The 22,521-nt window shown below is 40.0% G+C and overlaps 1 protein-coding gene across 1 annotated transcript in view; it reads right to left on the reverse strand.

Annotated features, from left to right (window-relative positions):
* LOC126481106 (uncharacterized) overlaps positions 1-11,296 on the reverse strand; it is an 82,678-nt gene extending 71,382 nt beyond the window's left edge. Inside the window, exon 1 of the mRNA XM_050104625.1 lies at positions 10,558-11,296. Within this exon, the coding sequence (XP_049960582.1) occupies positions 10,558-11,220 (663 nt within the window). The 5' untranslated portion in view covers positions 11,221-11,296. The remainder of the gene's footprint in view (positions 1-10,557) is intronic.
* Positions 11,297-22,521: the final 11,225 nt, after the last annotated feature.

Consider the following 22,521-nt stretch of genomic DNA (forward strand, 5'->3'; position numbering starts at 1 on the left):
AGTCCATTCCAAAACTATCAGTCAGTGAGGTTTTTCCTTACTAAACAAATATGGTTATACACTCTGTGCATCATGATGCATACTAAGTAGCAAAGAAAGGAATGCATCTTTGCTACAATCGGTGGGAGACAGAATCTTCAAGAGGGTGGAATTTATTTGAAATAACCAAATATTGGCATCAATACTATACATCTATCTCACATTGCTGCAGCAGCTAAAATAAAAATAGTTGTATGCTGGTGATGCTTACAGTGTTCATGGAAAACAGCACAAAATTCATAATAATCTCTGTTCATGGTCATAGTTACATGCCTCCAGACAAGATGTCTGATAGAATTTGGAAATATTACAGAAGAAAAGAAAGCATTTTGTCTCATCAAGAATATTATGAGATTTTAGAAGAGCATGGTACTCTTAAAGTTCTAAACACAGGCTAAATCTAAAAATTAGTGCACAGAAAGTACTAAAATCCAAGTTATTATCCAAAATGAACCAACAGAGTGTTGTCTCATACAATAAAGTAAAGAAATTTATTCATGTGTCAGTAAGTAATACATACTTTGCAGATCCAGTACAAGTTAACATCCTGAGAACAAAGAAACCATGCCATCCAACAGTACTAACATCTTTCCTTTTACCAAAACAAAATATTATTAACAAAGAAAAGATGAAAGTTGTGTCTGTCTTGGCAATGTATTTTGTAAGTCCAGATGATGCGAATGAGTTTTACAAGGATTTCTGAGACAAGTAATGAAGAAACATAATGGAAAACTTGACAATAACATGCAAGAGTTTTTGTAATAACAAAATTCATTTATTATTTTATGTAGTACTGATAATAATGATACAAGTTAAACAACTATGTCAAAAATAGTTATCATTTTTATTGTACTATGCCACTGTAGTCTATTATTATGGTTCATTTATTCTCAATAAAGTGCAAAACTACAAATTAAGGAAATGCAATATACAGTAATGTCTGTAAAAATAGGCACTGTATTACGATGGAGATATATAATGAACACTAAAGCACATTAAAAAAACATTAGTTGTGAAAAAAAATGTAGTAGTTACACAGAACTAAAAATGGCGAAGTTATTTATATCCATTTTTGAATAAACTGGAAAAAATCACACCCTAAGGTACTGTTATAAAAATGAAAATTTGATACATTTCATTACAACAGTTTATTTGTGTCAGTGAGACCTAATAATCATGGGAAAATTAAATCTTCAAATGTATCTATCTAGGTGAAAATAGAAAAACTAATTTTATGAAAAACTATCTACTGCATTCATAGACTTTTGAAAAGTGCTCCTCAATTATGAAATGCATTTACTCTTGTGCATAATGACCATTTTGGACTCCAAACAAGGAAAAACTTACAATGGTACCCCAGTACAAATCTAAGATTTGTTACTTAACTGAAACTGCACTTTTTAAAAAGTTTTGTTTCCTTGCATGTGATTCTAGGTTCAAGGTGGCCTTTTTCCCAGGGCCACAGCCTTGTATCTAGAACCACTATGCAATTTTTACTTTCATTATTATTACATATACAGGTAAAGGTATTTTATAAACTGTAACAGTGTTACTTTCCAAATAAACTTTATTTCTAGCCAAAAAGTTGGAAGAAAACTTGTTCGTACAGATTTTGCAAGTTTGCTTAAAACTATTGCAGCACAGAGCAGGAAAAGATTGGAGATACCTCATTATTTCTATGTTGTGCCTTTTATGTAGAAATTTTTAATGTGCAACCAAGTGCTGTAGCAAAATTGATTCAATAAAATATCAATACAATCTATTTCAAATTAAAATTAAACTTACACCAAATGTTAAGCACAAACCCTGATGAACAGAGCCTCCAATTATAATAGGCTGGGGGAATTCTGAGATCAGTTCATCTTATAATAGGCTGGGGGAATTCTGAGATCAGTTCATCTTCTGACTGTTCATGTATATCCTCTTTAGCAAACAAGAGCTTATTAGCTTACGTAGGTGTCTCCTTCAAGTACTTTAATGAATGTGTGTGCCTGTCATCATCAGTTATTTCTGTCATCATCAGTTATTTCTCCAGTCAGTTTTGTTAGGAAAAGGTCCCCTGTTTCAATGCGTTATCCATTTCTCCTGTTCATTCGATGACAGGAAACAGGTCCCTTCCATCTATGTAGCCTGAATCAGTTTCTGTGCTGTCATCAGAAGCTGAAGAACTACATTTTAATTTCAAATTGTTCTTTGGGGGATTGTGGGGGCATAAGGGGGGTGGGCTTCAATTATATTTTTGTTTGTGATATTCCTTTTCGTTGCCCTCTAAGCTGGCCTGGCTTCTTTTGCTGGAAGTACCTGTAACTTTTCAGGAGTATCAGTCAAGATTCTGTACTTGCCTGTACAAAGGTGCAACCTTTGAAAAGGGACAAACTTGTTCAGGGGTAAGATGTCTACTGATGGGTTTTCTTCCGGAAGCTGATGCACTCTCTATAGATGAACAAGATGCCAAATTTTTGTGTTCATTAGAAGTTGTCACACAGCCCCTTCTGCTGAAGTTAGGTTCTTTACTACAATCACTTACTAGTTCATTAGCAGTATCTGGGCTGTCGGTGACACTCTTCAGTGAATATGTTTATATCAACTGACCCAACTCCTGTAGTTCTAAAACCAGCCATTATGCACTGAAGAGCCAAAGAAACTGGTAAAACTGGCTAATATCGTGTAGGGGCCCCGCGAGCAAGCAGAAGTGCTGTTAACACAATGTTACATGGACTCAACTAATGTCTGAAGTAGGGCTGGAGGGAACTGACACCATGAAACCTGCAGGGCTGTCCATAATCCATAAAAGTATGGGGGCCTGGAGATCTCTTCTGAACAGCATGTCACAAGGCATCCAAGATATGCTCAATAATGTTCATGTTTGGGGAGTTTGGTAGCCAGCAGAAGTGTTTAAACCCAGAAGAGTGTTCCTGGAGCCACTCTGTAGCAATTCTGGACATGTGGGGGTGTTACATTGTCCTGCTGCAATTGCCCAAGTCTGTTGGCACGCACAACGGACATGAATGGATGCAAGTGATCAGATAGAATGCTTATGTATGCGTCACCTGTCAGAGTCATATCTAGGCATATCAGAGGTCCCATATCACTCCAACTGCACACACCCCACACCATTACAGAGCCTCCACCAGCTTCAATAGTCCATTGATTCATGAGGTTGTCACCATACCCATACACATCCATCCGCTCGATACAATTTTAAATGAGACTCGTCTAGCCAGGCAACATGTTTCCCGTCATCTGCAGTCCAATGTTGGTGTTGACAGGCCCAGGCAAGGCGTAAAGCTTTGTCATGCAATCATCAAGGGTACACAAATGGGCCTTCGGCACCAAAAGCCCATATCAATGAGGTTTTGTTGAATGGTTTGCATGCTGAAACTTGTTGATGATCCAGCACTGAAATCTACAGCGATATGTGGACGGGTTGCACTTCTTTCATGTTAAACTATTCTCTTCAGTCATCATTGGTCCTGTTCTTGCAGGAGCTTTTTCCAGCTGCAGCAATGTCAGTGATTTGATGCTCTACTGCATTCCTGATATTCACAGTACACTCGTGAAATTGTCATACAGGAAAATCCCCACTTCATCACAACCTCGGAGATGCTGTGTCCCATTGCTCGCGTGCCAACTATAACACCATGTTCAAACTCGCTTAAATCTTGATAACCTGCCATTGTAGTAGCAGTAACAAATCTAATAACTGCACCAGACACTTTTTGTATTCTATAGGCATTGTAACCACAGCACCTCATTCCGCCTGTTTACATATCTCTGTATTTGAATATGCATGCCTAGACTGGTTTCTTTGGTGCTTCAGTGCATTAACTAGTGTAAAAGCCTTAGGATATGCTTTGCTGAAGTTCTCTCCAGTATCATAAAAAGAGAATGGCACCCCAGCATGCAACTGAGGCCACTCATTGCAGGCACTGCTGTAATATTTTTTCAAGAGACCATACACTATGTAACTTAATGGTTGAAGCTTGTAGCTAGCAAGTGTTGGGAATGTGTATAATATGAAACCATTTCTTTTAGCCAAATCCATTGCCTCTATTGTAGTATGTCTCTCATAACTGTCCAATGTCACAAAGAGCTTCCCCTTGAGGCTGAGCTTGATGTGCCAAATAAAATGGTTACTTAAATCAAACTTTTCAGCTGTGGACCACATAGAGGCATTTGCCAGGCTTAAAACGAATACTTGGAAAAATCATCATGGGGTGGGAGGACAGAATTCCCAACTGCATTAACACCATGAATGAAGGCTGTATCATATTTTCATATTTAGCCCCCTCCCCCCCCCCCCCCCCCCCTCCAGAAGTTATGTATCTTGCTTGTTTGGCTCCTTTTCCAGTAACTATTTCCACTGGAATATGAGCTGTTGTTATGCCCAATTCATTAATGCTGTAGATGCATTCAGGAGGGAACTAATATTTCTCCCTAACTTAACAATATTTGTCAAAAATAGTTAACATTAAATCTGTTAAAAGCAGTAGCTCTTGCAAAGCTTGTTGATCATAGTTTTCTTAAACTATGACCACATTCGTGCTGATTACTAAAGTCTGTTTACCAGGGTTCACAAGCTTGAGCATTTATTTCCCAGGATAGCGCAAGTTTTTCATTTAATTTGACATATTCAAAAGCAAGTTTCCTACTTCTTTACATAGTAGCCCATTATGTGTTTTGCTAGGCTGTAAGGGATATCATTTATACTGAAATTTCTCTTTCTTTGTGAAAATAGTCCATCTCTCAAAGTAATTCCCAGATGCTTGCTTTCCATCAGCTCTCCGATATGACAAGTACCTCTGCAAAGTAGTTCCAGAAACTAGATACATTTTGGCACCTTCTCCGACAAATAAGCACTCTTATTGCCACTTCAATCAGTGTAGCTGTATAAGGTTTGGGCCTCTTCTTATCTTCCTTGATTCATGGCATCTGATGATGAAAAAATGTTATAAGTCATCAGTTGGTGTATGCCTGTATTTACAGGCGAGAGAAACTAAAAACTGTTTTTGTGATCTATGCCTGCATAGATCTATTAGTCTTACACTGTAAACTTAAATAATTCTGACAGCAATGAAACAACGATAAAAGTAAACACCATTAATTTGTTCAGTCAGTGCATTGCCTAAGTTTTATGGCAGCCTTATACCTAGGTCCACTGTGTTAGCTAAAATGTTTAGAAGGTGCCCTGGGTACACATGTTTACAGTAATATGCACATTTGATCATAATATCCTCACATTCTGGGCAAATGTAAAAACACAACATATGAATAAATACGACATTACATTCTAAGTTATTTGACACACATTGTAAAAATTGATAGCACTTGCCTCAGGAAGGTATATATTTTAAAAAGCAAGCTACATACTACTACCCTGTGGAAGATTTCATGAAGGATAAGTGAGTGATACTTTGAGCTGGATCCCTAAAATGGAATAAAAATGTATGATAGTTATAGTAGATGTAAATACTGTAACTCTGACGAATTTTAAGTAAGTAAATTCTCCACAAAGTATTATTGTAAGTGTGACAAAATTTTAAATAAGCAAATTATAACCTTGACGTGTCTCCTGTACATCAGACACATGTTCTGAAATTATGTACATTATGAGATGAATAAAACACATTTCACATTTCATTACATGTCTAAAAGTTCAGGTTAGCTATATGGCTTAATTTAACATAACAATACCAAACTTGCCATGGTGGTTTCTTTCTTTTTCAGGATTTGTGTAATAAGTGGTTAACAAACAAAAAAACTCAAATTCCCAAAGAAATGCTCTGGTTTTCAAATTATTTCCAAGTATATATTTTTAAGACATAATTTTTTGATGTGTGTGTGTTTTTTTTTTTTTGTGTGCTTATTACAGTTGCACGATAGATGTCATGGTAGTTATACTGGATTTAAACAATCACTTAATGACTGATATTTTGAAGTCATATGGGTCAAATCCGATGCTCAATATCAGAGGCTTCAGTATTTCCTTCCAAGACTGACAGCTGGGAATAATGTAAAGCATGTAACCTGATGGAAAGATACTACATTATTTGACTGCATCATCAGCGACAAGTCAGTCTGTTAGGGATTACTATACCGCATAATTGAAGTTTGGATGACCATATAAATATATGTTGTCAGGAAATAAGCTGACATGCTGAAGCTCAGTAGAAGAAGACAGTTTTACCTTGTTTACAAGGATGGCCCCATAAAAATTTGAATTCTGAATCATAATTACTGTTCCTTATCCTTCGAAGGCCAATGGCCTTGCCGCAGTGGTAGTGCCGGTTCCTGTCAGATCACTGAAGTTAAGAGCTGTTGGGCTGGGCTAGAATTTGGATGGGTGACCATCCAGTCTGCCAAGCACTGTTGGCAAACGGGGTGCACTCAGCCCCTGTGAGGCACAACTGAGGAGCTACTTGATCAGAATAGTGGCTCCGATCCCATAAACTGACACACAGTTGGGAGAGCATTGTGCTGACCACATGCCCCTCCGTATTTACATACAGTGAAGCCAGCAGGCCGAGGATGACACGGTGGCTGGTCGGTACCGTTGGGTCTTCATGGCCTGTTCGGGCGGAGTTTATTTTTTTTTCCTTAGCAAGAAACTAGCTTTAAAAATATCTATCTGCATCAGTGAGAAAGCTCAGTTAAGAAAGCTGCTAAAAACAAGGAGACAGAACAGTTTACCAGTGGGCATACTTACTTCCAGGACATAAAATTCCTGGTACTGAGGAAAACAGTAACACTTAAAATTAGAAAACTATTTTTCCTGACTTTTGGAACATTTATGTTACTTCCTCATGCAGATGAGAGGGATTGGTTATGGAAGGTTTTAAAGGAGTGACAGGTCACTCATGCCTGTCTAGTTTAATCTTACCACATATTATTTTTAGTTGCACATCACTTGTCCAGGCAGTGGTGGAGGATTTGTCAAACGGCAGAAATTATGGAAAATTAATTTTGTATGTATGAATTTAATAGCTTTTAAACCCAACATACATATACAAATGTTGAAAAATTTAAGTAAGAAGATACTTTCATGGCTGATGCATATCACACAGAAGATCATTTGTAATGCCACAAATTTTCACAGTTGAATCTATTAAATTTTAAGAGTTGAAGTTATCTACAGAGTTTTATATTTGGAAAACAATCATGGAAACACACTTTCTCCATGAAAAATGACTAACAGCTATATAGATTAGATTAATTTTTCATTCCATAGACCCATAAAAGAGGGAATCCTCCTGGATGTGGAACATGTCAGATAAACACATTACAAAAATGTAATTAGAAACACTTGAATTTCATTAATTTTAATGATCCTCAGTCAATAAACAGTAAAATTATGTACATGAATTAAATTTAAACTTCTAATATTTACAGGTTTAATACTTACATCTGCTTTCATTAAATCCACCATTCAGGCATTTGCTAGTTTCTCGGCTGTTACAACCAAGTATTGTCAAAAATTAAAGTATAATAAATTTTTATTAAAATGGTCTACTGCACTTGAGAAACTCATGGATGGAATAGGAGTTGGCCACCAAAAATTCTTCTAAATTATGTTTAAATTGTGCCTTATCTGAAACTAAACTCTTATTGGTTGCTGGTAACTTATTGAAAATATGCGTTGCTGAATACTGGACTCCTTTCTGAGCAAGTATAAGTGATTTTAAATCTTTATGTATATTGTTCTTATTCCTAGTATTGATACTGTGTACTAAGCAGTTAGAGACGTATTATTTACAACAAACTTCATTAAGGAATAAATATACTGAGAAACTGTGGTTAATATGCCCCATTCTTTGAATAGGTTTTGACATAATGTTCTTGGATTTACACTACTCATTGCTCTTATTATACGCTTCTGTACTCTAAAAATTTTTTCTCTGTTTGTGAAACATGGACGGTAAATAGTTTGGACAAGAAGAGAATAGAAGCTTTCGAAATGTGATGCTACAGAAGAATGCTGAAGATTAGATGGGTAGATCACATAACAAATGAGGAAGTATTGAATAGGATTGGGGAGAAGAGAAGCTTGTGGCAAAACTTGACCAGCAGAAGGGATCGGTTGGTAGGACATGTTCTGAGGCATCAAGGGATCACCAATTTAGTATTGGAGGGCAGCGTGGAGGGTAAAAATCATAGGGGGAGACCAAGAGATGAATACACTAAACAGATACAGAAGGATGTAGGTTGCAGTAGGTACTGGGAGATGAAGAAGCTTGCACAGGATAGAGTAGCATGAAGAGCTGCATCAAACCAGTCTCAGGACTGAAGACCACAACAACAACGTGGAATTACCATATGACATAATGGAGCGAAAATAAGAAAAATATGCCAGTTTTTTTATATTTATATCTCCTATGTCTGACATCATTCGCATTGCAAAAACAGACTTGTTTAGGCACTATAGCAGTTTGTTAGTTTGTTGCTCCCAACTGAATTTATTATCAAGTTGTAACCCCAAGAATTTTACACGATCAACTTCTCCTATTCCCATGTCATCATATTTTATATACACACCAGAAGGAAATCTCTTGGAAGTTCTGAACTGCATATAGTGCGTCTTTTCAAAGTTAATGACAGTCAATTAGCTATGAACCACTTATTAATGTCAGTAAAAATTTGATTAGCTGCCCTTTCTAAATTTATATTTGATTTACTATTTACTGCAATGTTTGTATATTCTGCAAATAAGACAAACTTGGCATCTGGTAATGTAACGGATGACAGGTCATTAATATACACAAGAAACAGTGGTGAGCCTAGTATGGAACCTTGGGGAAAACCACATGTAATTTCTTCCCAGTCAGATGATGTCCGATTGCTACTGCTGAAGTGTTACGTAATGACACCCTTTGTTTTCTGACTGAAACCACTTTGCAGCACTACCAGTGACGTCATAATATTTTAATTTACTTAAAAGAATGCTGTGATTCACACAGTCAAATGCCTTTGACAGGTCACAGAACATGCCAGTTGCCTCTAATTTGTTGTCCAATGAATTAAAGACATTTTCGCTGTAAGTGTAAACAGCTTTCTCAATATCAGAACCCTTAAGAAACCCAAACTGTGACTTTGACAGTATGTTATTTTCACTAAGGTGCTTAAGTATACATTTGAACATAACCTTTTCAAAGATTTTTGAAAAAGCTGGCAAAAGTGAGATTGGTCAGTAATTTGATGACATTTCTTTGTCCCCTTTCTTGCAGAGAGGTATAACTTCACCATATTTAAGCCAGTCCGGGAATATTACTGTGACAAGTGATTGATTACACAAATAACTTAACATATGACTAAGCTCACAAGAACACTCCTTTATTAACTTTGTTGATATGTTATCATAACCACTAGAATGCTTTGATTTCAAGGACTTTATGATGGATTCTATTTCTTTGGGTGAAATATATGTCAATTCCATTTTACTGAAATTGCTTCTGTGCACCGGTCTCAGATATTCCATTGCATTATTTACTGAACCTGACAACCCCATGCTATCAGTAACAGAGACAAAATACGTGTTTAAATGGTTTGCAACACAACATGTGATTGTTACCAGGGTTTCATTTAGCCTATTTTTAGAGCTATTTGTTCTGCCTCATTCCTGGTTTAACCTATTTCTGACTTAACTATATCCCATATTGTTTTTATTTTATTACTGGCTGTATTTATCTTCTTCTCATAATGCAGGTATTTAGATTTCTGGATAACCTTCTTCAATATTTCGCAGTAATTTTTGTAATAAGCTATAATGCTAGTACCAAATGTGTCCCTACATATCAGATAGTGTTTCCTTTTTGTCTCACTTGATATCTTTATCCCTTGTGTGATCCATGGTTTCTTATTAGGCTTCTGCTTAATTTGAGTTACCTTCAGGGGAAAACAATTTTCAATTAAGGTGCTAACTTTATTAATGAATGTTTTGTATTTTCCATTTGTGTCTTGGATGCTGTAAACATCCATCCAATTAGACACATACCAGTGGCATTACAACTTACTGGAATAAAATAACACTTAGTTGTACTCAGTTATGCCATAACACACACTATGCAAATGTCAGTAAGTTGGAAATTCATATCTGTTTAAGCACAAACTTGGTTGAAAGGAAACAGTCTCATTCTTTTCTTTGCTCATTAGTAACAAAAACATTTGGTGTCTCACAGTATGTTAATAAAATTCCCTTTCTGATGGCAGTTAAAATGTGACATATCAGGCATAATGTTAATGAAAAATATATTTCTTATTCTTAGTTGCTCAGGAAAAAAGTCAACTAATGAAGATTTAGCAGAGGTTTGTGGGAGGGGGCAAAGTATCTGTAAGACACAAACATGTGTATGAGAAATACAAGCTGTTATTTGCGAAACTGGCTCTTCTTCAAACATGTGTAGAAAAATTACATAGTTTGCTTGCAGTACCAGCAGGAACACTGCATTCGCAGCCAGGTAAGGCATCTAATACGCAATCAAGTTAAAAATTGTGTTCTGTACTTATTGGTTTCTAAATATTTACCTGCGTACGTTCTCCCCTCGTGTTCATTCCACAGCCTTCAATTACTTCTCTTGGCAAGATGTCTGGGACTGAAATTAGCTTAAAATTTCTCGATAACAGTTCCCTCACGGTGTATCGAACAAGAGCTTGTTCAAGTTCTGCAAGCTGTCCACTAAAGCAGTAGCCTCTGTGTCCAGTAAATACGGCCAAATTTTCCGTTCGCAAAGTCCGATTCTGTATGGTGATTTCACTGAATTCTTTCGCCTTGAACGGGAAACTAGGTTTCACTCCCTGAAGATTAAGAACTTTCGGCTCTTCGCCGTACTGCGACAAGGAAGGGAAGGACTTGTTAGGTATGAGCAAGGCTTCTTCTTCAAATTCTTTTCTCAGTTCTTGCAGTTCATCTTCTCTGTCACGCGACAGTGAACTAATTCGTTTATGCAACTCAAGAACGCGGTTAATATTACCAACACCTTTCCGGTTCCTTATATTATTTTCAATTTCTGTTTTGTTATCTGCATTACACAGATAGTCTACATCCAACTCAGGCTTAATCAATGTCTCCAATCTCGCACTAGATGGTGTCGAATACTGTTTGAGAAATTTACCAACATGTATTGGTTTACAATAGCATAACCTCTTTACATTGGCCAGCTGCTTGCATCGTAAGACAGCACCAGGCATTTTGATTAGGATACGCTGGCATTTAAATAATCACACTCCTTCCCGCTACAGTGTTTACAAACGTCCACTGCAGTACTTGTATCGACCGTTCTTTATCGACGGACGACAAATATCGAAAATCGATACTTACCAGCATAAAATATTTGTGATCAAATACATAGTCACATATAGACCGCGCGTGACGTTATTACACTGAAACCAACATCTAAGTCACGTGACTTGGGGAAGACGCTGATTTTCTGTTATTACGCACTGCTTATAATTGAAAGTTACAGATTTTTCTCATTAAGAGCTGAAATCAAGCACTGATTTTAACAAGAAAATAATTTTCCTTGCTGCTATTACACATATAGTGGTGCAGTTAACTTGGTTTCTCAGAAATTCCTAACATTAATGCGATGATTACAGTTTTTACATGTGGCCAGATGAAACGTACTGACAGTTCAACCGTTCTTCAGTGAATAGTTGTTGCACTGTGAGTCTTTTAGGCCACCATTTCCACAGGAGAGGAATACAAAATATCAGTTTGGTAGGCAACTTTACCTTTCTGACGATTAATCAACAAAAAGTGTGAAATGTTTTGTTATGCTTTTATAAGAAATGAATTCCATTTATAAATCATAAGGTCCTGGTTTTTACGCAAAACAATCTTTATATTATATGACTTCTGCCACTTGGTGATGCTGGTATGTGAACCAGTAAAAGATTGACAGTTCACGTTAAAAGAAACTCCTTAGTGAACTTAAGTGGTTCACTCAACAAGAACGGATATTATAGGTATAATTAACGGTCTACACTCATCTTCAGTTTTGTATGACGCCTTCAGAAGCAGATCTGAACCATGAAGGACTTCTTTGCTGGCATGTAAACGCACTCGGGATCTGCTGGAAGTGTTTTCTAATGCTGTGGTAAGTCCTGTAGGAGCAGAATATGAATCCAGCAGTCTGAAGCTGCTTCCAAAACGTTATTGATATTGGTACATCTACTAGTGATAATTGCTCGCCGGCCGCGGTGGTCCAGCGGTTCTAGGCGCTCAGTCCGGAACCGCGCGACTGCTACGGTCGCAGGTTCGAATCCTGCCTCGGGCATGGATGTGTGTGTGATGTCCTTAGGTTAGTTAGGTTTAAGTAGTTCTAAGTTCTAGGGGACTGATGACCACAGATGTTCAGTCCCATAGTGCTCAGAGCCATTTTTTGATAATTGCTCTACCTTTGTAATAAACAACGAATATGATTATATAGCTCACCCAGTTTCTTACACTTCATATTTGGCTAGGAAAGGGAACAAAACAGTAGAGTGCCACATTTGGCAAATTTCACCATGTTCTAAAATTACTAGTATTGGTATCTTGAACATAAAAAAACAGAGACAGCTTATTTACACTCCTGGAAATTGAAATAAGAACACCGTGAATTCATTGTCCCAGGAAGGGGAAACTTTATTGACACATTCCTGGGGTCAGATACATCACATGATCACACTGACAGAACCACAGGCACATAGACACAGGCAACAGAGCATGCACAATGACGGCACTAGTACAGTGTATATCCACCTTTCGCAGCAATGCAGGCTGCTATTCTCCCATGGAGACGATCGTAGAGATGCTGGATGTAGTCCTGTGGAACGGCTTGCCATGCCATTTCCACCTGGCGCCTCAGTTGGACCAGCGTTCGTGCTGGACGTGCAGACCGCGTGAGACGACGCTTCATCCAGTCCCAAACATGCTCAATGGGGGACAGATCCGGAGATCTTGCTGGCCAGGGTAGTTGACTTACACCTTCTAGAGCACGTTGGGTGGCACGGGATACATGCGGACGTGCATTGTCCTGTTGGAACAGCAAGTTCCCTTGCCGGTCTAGGAATGGTAGGACGATGGGTTCGATGACGGTTTGGATGTACCGTGCACTATTCAGTGTCCCCTCGACGATCACCAGTGGTGTACGGCCAGTGTAGGAGATCGCTCCCCACACCATGATGCCGGGTGTTGGCCCTGTATGCCTCGGTCGTATGCAGTCCTGATTGTGGCGCTCACCTGCACGGCGCCAAACACGCATACGACCATCATTGGCACCAAGGCAGAAGCGACTCTCATCGCTGAAGACGACACGTCTCCATTCGTCCCTCCATTCACGCCTGTCGCGACACCACTGGAGGCGGGCTGCACGATGTTGGGGCGTGAGTGGAAGACGGCCTAACGGTGTGCGGGACCGTAGCCCAGCTTCATGGAGACGGTTGCGAATGGTCCTCGCCGATACCCCAGGAGCAACAGTGTCCCTAATTTGCTGGGAAGTGGCGGTGCGGTCCCCTACGGCACTGCGTAGGATCCTACGGTCTTGGCGTGCATCCGTGCGTCGCTGCGGTCCGGTCCCAGGTCGACGGGCACGTGCACCTTCCGCCGACCACTGGCGACAACATCGATGTACTGTGGAGACCTCACGCCCCACGTGTTGAGCAATTCGGCGGTACGTCCACCCGGCCTCCCGCATGCCCACTATACGCCCTCGCTCAAAGTCCGTCAACTGCACATACGGTTCACGTCCACACTGTCGCGGCATGCTACCAGTGTTAAAGACTGCGATGGAGCTCCGTATGCCACGGCAAACTGGCTGACACTGACGGCGGCGGTGCACAAATGTTGCGCAGCTAGCGCCATTCGACGGCCAACACCGCGGTTCCTGGTGTGTCCGCTGTGCCGTGCGTGTGATCATTGCTTGTACATCCCTCTCGCAGTGTCCGGAGCAAGTATGGTGGGTCTGACACACCGGTGTCAATGTGTTCTTTTTTCCATTTCCAGGAGTGTATTATATCCAATGATCATGTTTATCTGTGAAAAATGAACCAGAAACTATTAGACAAATATCAATCTTCAATATGAAAAACCCTTTTAAGAAATTAGTTACCTCAGCTTTCCAGGACATAAGGAATGAAGTCTTCCTTCAGCTGAATAAACATGCTTGAAACAGTCCTTCCCTTGATAATCACATTTATTAACTGAAAAAAGCTTTACTCACTTAGTGTTGTAAAATAAGGCTACATGATGAAGTGAGACTCCACGGCAAGAAGCTACACCATCCTCTGATTAGACGTGTCCATACAAAAATAGTTTTGTTTAATAATAAGTGATTTTTGTGATCGTTTTGAAAATAGAATTACATACACATGGGGTGGCACCTAGAGCAGCAGAAGTTAAGTCACCTACAGCTGAATTCTAGTTTTTTATGTTTCTTTAAGTGAAATAAATTAATGAATCTGAATCCCATTCTGTAAACCTTCTCTGTATTTTTTTAAATTCCATTGCTAAGTGAGAAATTAATGTTTATATTTGTTTCAATGTGTAATTCAGAATATCAGGCTCCAAATTTTTACATCTTAAAAACATGTGTTATCTTAATTTTTAAGATGACTGGACTATTTTTTTCTTCTTCTCCCTTATACAGAGTACCGAAGGCAACAAAAATTGGATTAAATGAAGCTGATTCTAAAAGATCTGTGTCAAGTGATACTGTAATAAATTTCCTCAGTATAAGTATGTAAGTTTTTCGTAAGTGCTGTTTTCCTGTGATAAATTAAGTCCTTGTATTATTACCATCAGTACTTATATTTTTTGTGTTAATTGTTGATTTCAGAATTTTGTTCAACTTTTTGACACTAGGACAGGAAGTGAAACTGTTGTCATCATAATTGTACTCCCCCTGAAACTTTACCAAAAAACGCTGGAACCTGAACACGCAGATCCTAACAATTTTATGAAACTGATAAGGATCCTTTAAATAAAGGCTGTTTACCCTACTCTTCTGAGAGAGCTGTTCATCTATAAGAAATGTACAATAATATTAAAATAAACATGGTGGTATCAAGAATGAAATTCTCACTCTACAGCGGAGTGTGTGCTGATATGAAACTTCCTGGCAGATTAAAACTGTATGCCAGACTGGGACTCAAACTCAGGACCTTTGCCTCACAGCTTTGGAAGGTAGAAGACGAGGTACTGGCGGAATTAAAGCTGTGAGGACAGGGCCTGAGTTGTGCTTGAGTTGCACAGTTGGTAGAGCACTTGCCCACGAAAGGCAAATGTCTCAAGTTCGAGTCCCGGTCTGGCACACAGTTTTAATCTGACAGGAAGTTTCATGGTGGTATCAAGCTTGATTAATGTCTGTATGAAGTGTTTAGAGTGTACATTGCTGTCCATTTAAATTATTTTTATTTTTTGTGGGGGTGATGGGGGGGGGGGATGTTGGGCATTGGTATTGGCATACTTTCACTCTGCTATAAATGAATCCTTTGGCGCAGGGTTCTTCAAGTATAGAAAGTGTTTGGACATGAGTAGTAAATAGTGTCTATTCACCAAAAGAGAGCAGTAAGATTATTGTGTAAACCAGATAACCACACAGTGTGCTCTTTTTAAGGCTCTTGCAATTATTACTCCCCAAGACCTGTACTTCTTAATCGTTTTTTTACTGACAACAAAAACAAGTTTCAGCTGAATTGTGATGTACTTAACACAATACAGCGCAACCAAAATCATTTTCATGTGCACTTTGCATTCCTGCCCTATGTTGCGAGAGGAGTACAGGAGTTTGCTGCTTAGGTGTGGTATTCAGCAAGCTCCCATCTAACATAAAGCTAGAAATTGGGATTTTTTGCTAATTCAAAAGAAAGCTATACATAAATTAGAGAGTCTTTTTGGTACTTGAATATCTAGATTTAACAATAAGAAACTTCTACTGGTTAATTGGTAGGTATGAATATATGTTGTAAGGCTATACCTTAAATAGTAGCGCACTTCAAGCAAGATTCAGATTTTGCAGATACGAGTAACTATTTTGTTTGAAAAATTAAAGTGAAATCAGGTTAGTATTAAGCTACCACTGGGAGTCAAAAAGTAAATATTTAGTGTAACTGTGAATGCAGCAGCTTTCTTCAGCGTAGCAACTTTCTTTTCACTTCAGTTAACTAGCTGTTGTAGGAATGAATATTGCTATGCAGTATAGAGATATGTACATTACTGTTAATAAAGATTGTCCACAATTTCTTTGTTGTTACTGTAGATATTGTCTCATTCCACATCGCTGAGGGTTCTGCATCTACAGTGTAATTTCGTTACAGGTCAAATTTTATGCTTTGTATTAGCAGCATAATTAGTGACTTTTGTATATGCCCAGAGAAGTGTTCTTTTGACCCCACACACTTCACTAAGGATGAAAATTTTTCTTGTCAAAAGGAACTATTTCAAAATCCTTGCAGAGATATTTCCACAAGTTGAAAATTGGTAAATGACTAAGATTTTGAGGCGATGTATCGTTAACATCTAGCTCACTACACAATTATGTAATCAACGTTTTGTAATATAATATATTACGATTCATATCTCGATATCGTTTAGGTATATTTACTGGATTGCACAAAAGTCAGAAAATATATACGCTTATTTTGTGAAAATGCCTGACATTATGCACATAAACGAATTTCCTTTCTTACAGAAACATACTAAAACATTTCATACATGTTCTTGTGGAAGCGTTAGGAAACAAATGCCGCATTCGAAATTCTTATTTTGTCTTCCACTCCTTTGGCAGACCAATTGTAACCTCCCAAGTGATAAATTAATTATATAACATTCACATATAGTGTAACCGCCCAAAAGATAAATTCCGTAACCTACCAATAATAAAATGTGACTAATCTCTCAATAAAATTGTGGCTCACTTATAACCTTTCAATAATTAACTGACTGTGTATCTAAACTGGTAAATTTGGACATCAGCAGCTCTGTGTCATGGCCCTGAAAGATCATTCTGAATAAATTGAAACTTCTTACCTCAATGAAGTCGCTGGATAATGCATGTATATCTGCTCCTATAAGAAATTTTTCTGGCACAGCCCAGTGCAATGCTGGCCGATAGATTTGTCATGTATAAAAAGAAACAACTGATTTTTCTTTACAATAATCGGGATGACCATGGATTGCAGAAATTAGTTAATTCTTTAAATTGAGATGAATGATTATCCAAAGTTAATTTTTATAAGAAAGATTATTATTAAGAGATTTTTTTAAAACATTTACATGGGACTTGATATAACAATAGTACATATACGCGAGGGTGCTTTTACATTATACATCGCTCAAGCACCGCCATCGCTCCCCACGACCGGCCCAGCCAACTCGATACACACGACTGCTAGCTACAACTTTCTCCTACTGCCACACAGTTCCTTCTGCAGCCAACACTGCTCTTTGGTGTGAGATTCTCTTATAGCTTACATATCGCGGGCAGCGGGTGAGCAATCCATAGAAATTACAACTGCTCGAGTACGCTAGCAATAAATTCCTTAGTCATGGACCTCTTACAATGGCGCAGCGTAAGAGGCAATCAATGATGGCTTAACTGTGTCAGTACAAACGGCTTTGGAGGTCCTTGTGAACATAAGGAGTGCAGTGTTGAAACTGGAAGTCGACAGATACCAGCAGTTACTTAACTCTGGACTAAGTATTTGTAGGCTAGCCGTTATTTGATGAACCTGACATCCCCTCCCTCCACCCCCCCCCCCACCCCCACCCCCCCCGCCCCCGACTCCCCGTGCTTTTCTTAAAAATAATTATTCAAATCTGAGAGAGATGTGGCGGTTGGAACGAACAGCGGTCATCAAGTGTCTTGCTTGATTAATAAGAAGGCCAAGCTTACGATGAAGTGTGAGTAGCTTAGCTGAAGCTCGTTCCTCAAGCGATTACCCAGTACGAACCTTGGTCAGCGCGCGAGCGCTGGCAGCCACTGGGTTGACCCCGCTTGACCTCTGGTGACCTCAGCTGCGCTCGCCAGCGGCCGCGGCGGCCTGCTGGTCCCATCCCAAGGTGAGAACAGGTGGTGTGTGAGGACAGGCCAGCTGCGACAGTGTCCCAGTGTAGAACTACGTAGCGAAGTGGAAGGAGGAAAAATGGGCAGTCACTGCCAGGGGCTGTCGTGATGCCTCACAAATCGGAATTGTACAATGTGGTGACATATACAGACGGCGGTGGTATCGCGTACACAAGGTGTAAAACGGCAATGCATTGGCGGAGCTGTCATTTCGACTCAGTGCGGTGAAATTTCAGATGGACCCTAGATTCCCGGAAAACCGTGGTCTGGTCAGATGAGCCCCTATTTCAGCTGGTAAGAGCTGATGGTAGCGTTCGAGCGTTGCGCAGACTCCACGCTGGTTTGGACCCAAGTTGTGAACAAGGCACGGAGCAAGTTTCCAGTGGCTCCATAATGGTGCGAGCTGTGTTCTCCGGTCCAACTGAACTGATTATTGACTGGAAATGGTTATACTCGGCTACTTGAAGATCATTTGCAGCCATTCACGGACTTCGTGTTCCCAGATAACGATGGAATTCTCGTGGGTGACAATGCGCCATGTCACCGGCTCACAGTTGGTTTGAAGAACATTTTGAACAGTTCGAGCGAATGATTCGGCCACCAGGATCGCCCGACAGGAATCCTATCGGACATTTATGGGGCGTAATCGAGAGGTTAGTTCGTGCACACAATCCTGGACTGGCAACACTTTCGCAATTATGGGCGGCTGCAGAGGTAGCATGGATCAATACTTCTGCAGGGGACTTGCAAGTTCATGAGGCGTCGAGTTGCTGCAATACGCTCGGCGAAAGGAGTTCCGAGACGATATTACGAGGTATCCCATCACTCTTGTCACCTCAGTGTGATATCTAAATGGTTCAAATGGCTCTGAGCACTATGGGACTTAACTTCTGAGCTCATCAGTCCCCTAGAACTTAGAACTACTTAAACCTAACTAACCTAAGGACATCACACACATCCATGCCCGAGGTAGGATTCGAACCTGCGACCGTAGCGGTCACGCGGTTCCAGACTGAAGCGCCTAGAACCGCACGGCCACACCAGCCGGCAGTGTGATATCTGCACGATGTCCGTAATGAATATGATTAAAATTACACAGCCGTTAGAGGATTGCAAAGTGAGTGCTTTAATTAAACCAGTGGGCAATAATGAATGTTTCTGTCTATTCAAGGTCTTGAATGGTTTCATAACGAAATACACTATCTGAGCGTTTCGACATCTGTTTGTGGACGTTAGTATGGAGTGTGTGCATCCTTCGCCTTTACGATGGCTCAAACTTTTCTGGGCAGACTTTCAAAGCAGTACTTTAATGTCTGTGGAGGAATGGCAGACCATCCTGACTCCAGAGCCGAAACCGGAGAAGCTAATGATGTTGGTCGCTTGGGTCTGGAGCAGAGTCCACGCTCTAGTTCATTCTAAAGGTGTTCCATTCGGTTCAAATCGGGATTCTGGACAAGCTAGTCCATTTGACGAATGTCATTGTTCACAAAGCGTCTAAATCTGCATCTATACTCAGCAAGCTGCCGTTTGGCGGAGGTTACTCTGCTTTCCCTTTTCCTGTTCCAGTCGCGAAAGGTTCGCGAGAAAAACTATTTCTGGTAAGCCTCTGTGTGGACTGAATCTTTCTAGTTTTATTTTCACGTCTTTTTGCGGGACACACGTAGGGGGGAGAAATATACTGGCTGACTTCTAGGAACGCACGCTCTTGGGAATTTAACAGTAAACCATACGGCTATGCAGAACACCTTTCTTGCAGCTTCAGCCACTGAAGTTAAAAGTGCTACTCTTCTTTGGATCTTTTCTATTTCCCCTTTCTATCAAACATGGTACGGATCCCTGAGGTGACGAGCAATATTCAAATATTGGTCGAACGAGTGCTTGCTTTATTGATGGACTTCATTTCCTGAGAAGTCTTCCAGTGAACCTCAGTCTGGTATCTGCCTTACCCGAAATAATTTTATGTGGTCGTTCCACTTTAAATCTCGCCCTACACATACTCCTAGATATTTTACGGAGGTGGCTTCTTTCAGTGGTGTTATGCAATTCTGTACTCATACAGTAATGGATCTCTCTACTCATTAATGCACAATACGCTACACTTATTTATGTTGTGGGTAGACTGTCACTCCATGCATAAAGCGTCGATCCTTTACAGGTCTTCTTGCGTTTAGTTACAATTTTCTAGCGTTGCGATTTCTCTGTAGACAAAAACATCACCCGCGAAAAGCCTGACGTAACTTCCGATGTTACCTGCAACATGATTTGTACATACAGTGAAAAGTAATGGGTCTGCAACACTCCCTTGGATCACGCCCATTGTTACTGTTACGTGTGAAGACTTCTCTCCGTTGAGAATGAAGTGCTTTGTTCTGTTTGCTACAAACTTTTCAATCCAGTGACGCAGGTGGTCTGGTATTATGTACACTTGTACGAGGGCGTGCTGGAAATTAATGCTTCCGAACTTTTTATTCCGTTCTCAATATCGGTGGAGATAATACATGTTATGTATATTATTCGGTCGACTTTTTCTCTTCGATCTTGCAAGCTACAACGCTCTGCTACCAGAGGGCTCCGATATGTAACGCGTAGCATGAAGGTATGTAACCTAACTTTGTCGGTGCAGAAGTAACAACGTGGTGTAATCGAGTTTCTAACCGCGGAAAACGTGCATCCAATTAAAATCCATTGAAGAATGAAAGCTGTGTACGTTGATGACTGAATCTACATCAGTAGTGTGCGACATATGGAAACATCCGACGCCTTGGGTTCACTGTCATCGATCATCGTCCATACAGTCCCGAATTGCCCCAAACAATTTTCGTCTGTTTCCAAAACTTGAAGAACACATCCGAGGTCTTCTCTTTCATCTTCATGAAGCGATGAAAGCATAGGTGAAGTGCAGTATCTGCCAATAATGTCAAACATTTTACAGTGACGGTATCAACAAAGTGGTCCATCGTTGGGAGAAAGATGTTCGTCACAAGGATGACTATATTGAGAGAGAAAAAAATGTAGCTATGAAAAATAAAGATAAGCAACATTATTGAAGTGTGTTTCATTTAAAAAACCTTAAGAATTTTCACATAAAAAAATTCTGAGGCATTACTTTTCAGTACGCCCTCGTCTTTTGTTCACTAGGCGACAGCGTCCCAACGTCTTCCGGGAGTGAGGAAGCACGTTATCTACGTATACCGCTTCCTGGCTCTCGTGGACGAAGATAGTGAGCTGGGTTTCACGCGATCGTGGTTTCTTGAACCCGTGTTGGTTCCTGCAGAGCAGATGTTCGATTTACAGAAGTCTCATAATACGCGAGCATTAAACACGTTCAAGATTTCTACAACAAACCGACGTCAGAGATGTAGACCTATAGTTTTGTGCGTCACTTCGACGCCCCTTTTTAAAAGTGAGAATGACCTGCATCAGAAAGGCTACGCTCCTTGGGAAACCTGCTGCATACTGCTACTAGAATCTAACTGGTATCCCGTCAGGTCCAATGGCCTTTCCTCTGATGACCGATTTCAGTTGCTTTTTTTATCCCCTCGTCACTTATTGAGATATCTGTCAATGTGTTGTTCGGGCGAGCCGGCCGGTGTGGCCGTGCGGTTCTAAGCGCGTCAGATTGGAACCGCGTGACCGCTACGGTCGCAGGTTCGAATCCTGCCTCGGGCTTGGATGTGTGTGATGTCCTTAGGTTAGTTAGGTTTAAGTAGTTCTAAGTTCTAGGGGACTGATGACCTCAGTAGTTAAGTCCCATAGTGCTCAGAGCCATTTGAACCATTTGTTGTTCGGGCGACTATTTAAAGGAGGAACTACAGTCCGATTTTCTTTAGTGAAACAGTTTTGGGAAACACATTTACTATTTCCGCCTTTTATTTTTTGTCCTCCATTTCAAAGCCATTATGGTCACAGAGCGTCTGGACAGATGGTTTAGATTCGTTTACTGATTTAACATAAGACCAAAACTTCTCGAGATTTTCTGTCAAGTAGATACATACAATTTTACTTTCGAATTCGTTGAAGCTTCACGCATGGCACTCCTTAGGCTAATTTTGGCATCATTTAATTTTTGTTTGTCTGTGAGGCTTTGGCTACGTTTAAATTTGCAATGGAGCTCTCTTTGCTTTCTTAGGAGCTTTCTAACACAGTTGTAGAACCACCGCGGGTCTTTTCCATCCCTTATAATTCTGCTCGGCACGTACCTGTCTGAAACATACTGTACAATGCCCTTGAACTCTGTCGATAGATGCTCATCAGAGTCAGTGCCTCACATTGCCATTGCCTCACAGATGCCGCTTTATGGCAGAGTGCATTGTGATGCTGGTACAGTCATCGTCTCCGAACTCCTAAGTCTTCCTCTACTTGCAGTAGATCCTGATGCAGTTTGGAATTCCTGTGTAATAGGTTGGATAGATGTCCGCCTACTACACATTACGACCCTCTTCAA

The sequence above is a fragment of the Schistocerca serialis genome, chromosome 5 (genome assembly GCF_023864345.2).
Source record: "Schistocerca serialis cubense isolate TAMUIC-IGC-003099 chromosome 5, iqSchSeri2.2, whole genome shotgun sequence".
NCBI classification, from domain to species: Eukaryota; Metazoa; Arthropoda; class Insecta; order Orthoptera; family Acrididae; genus Schistocerca; species Schistocerca serialis.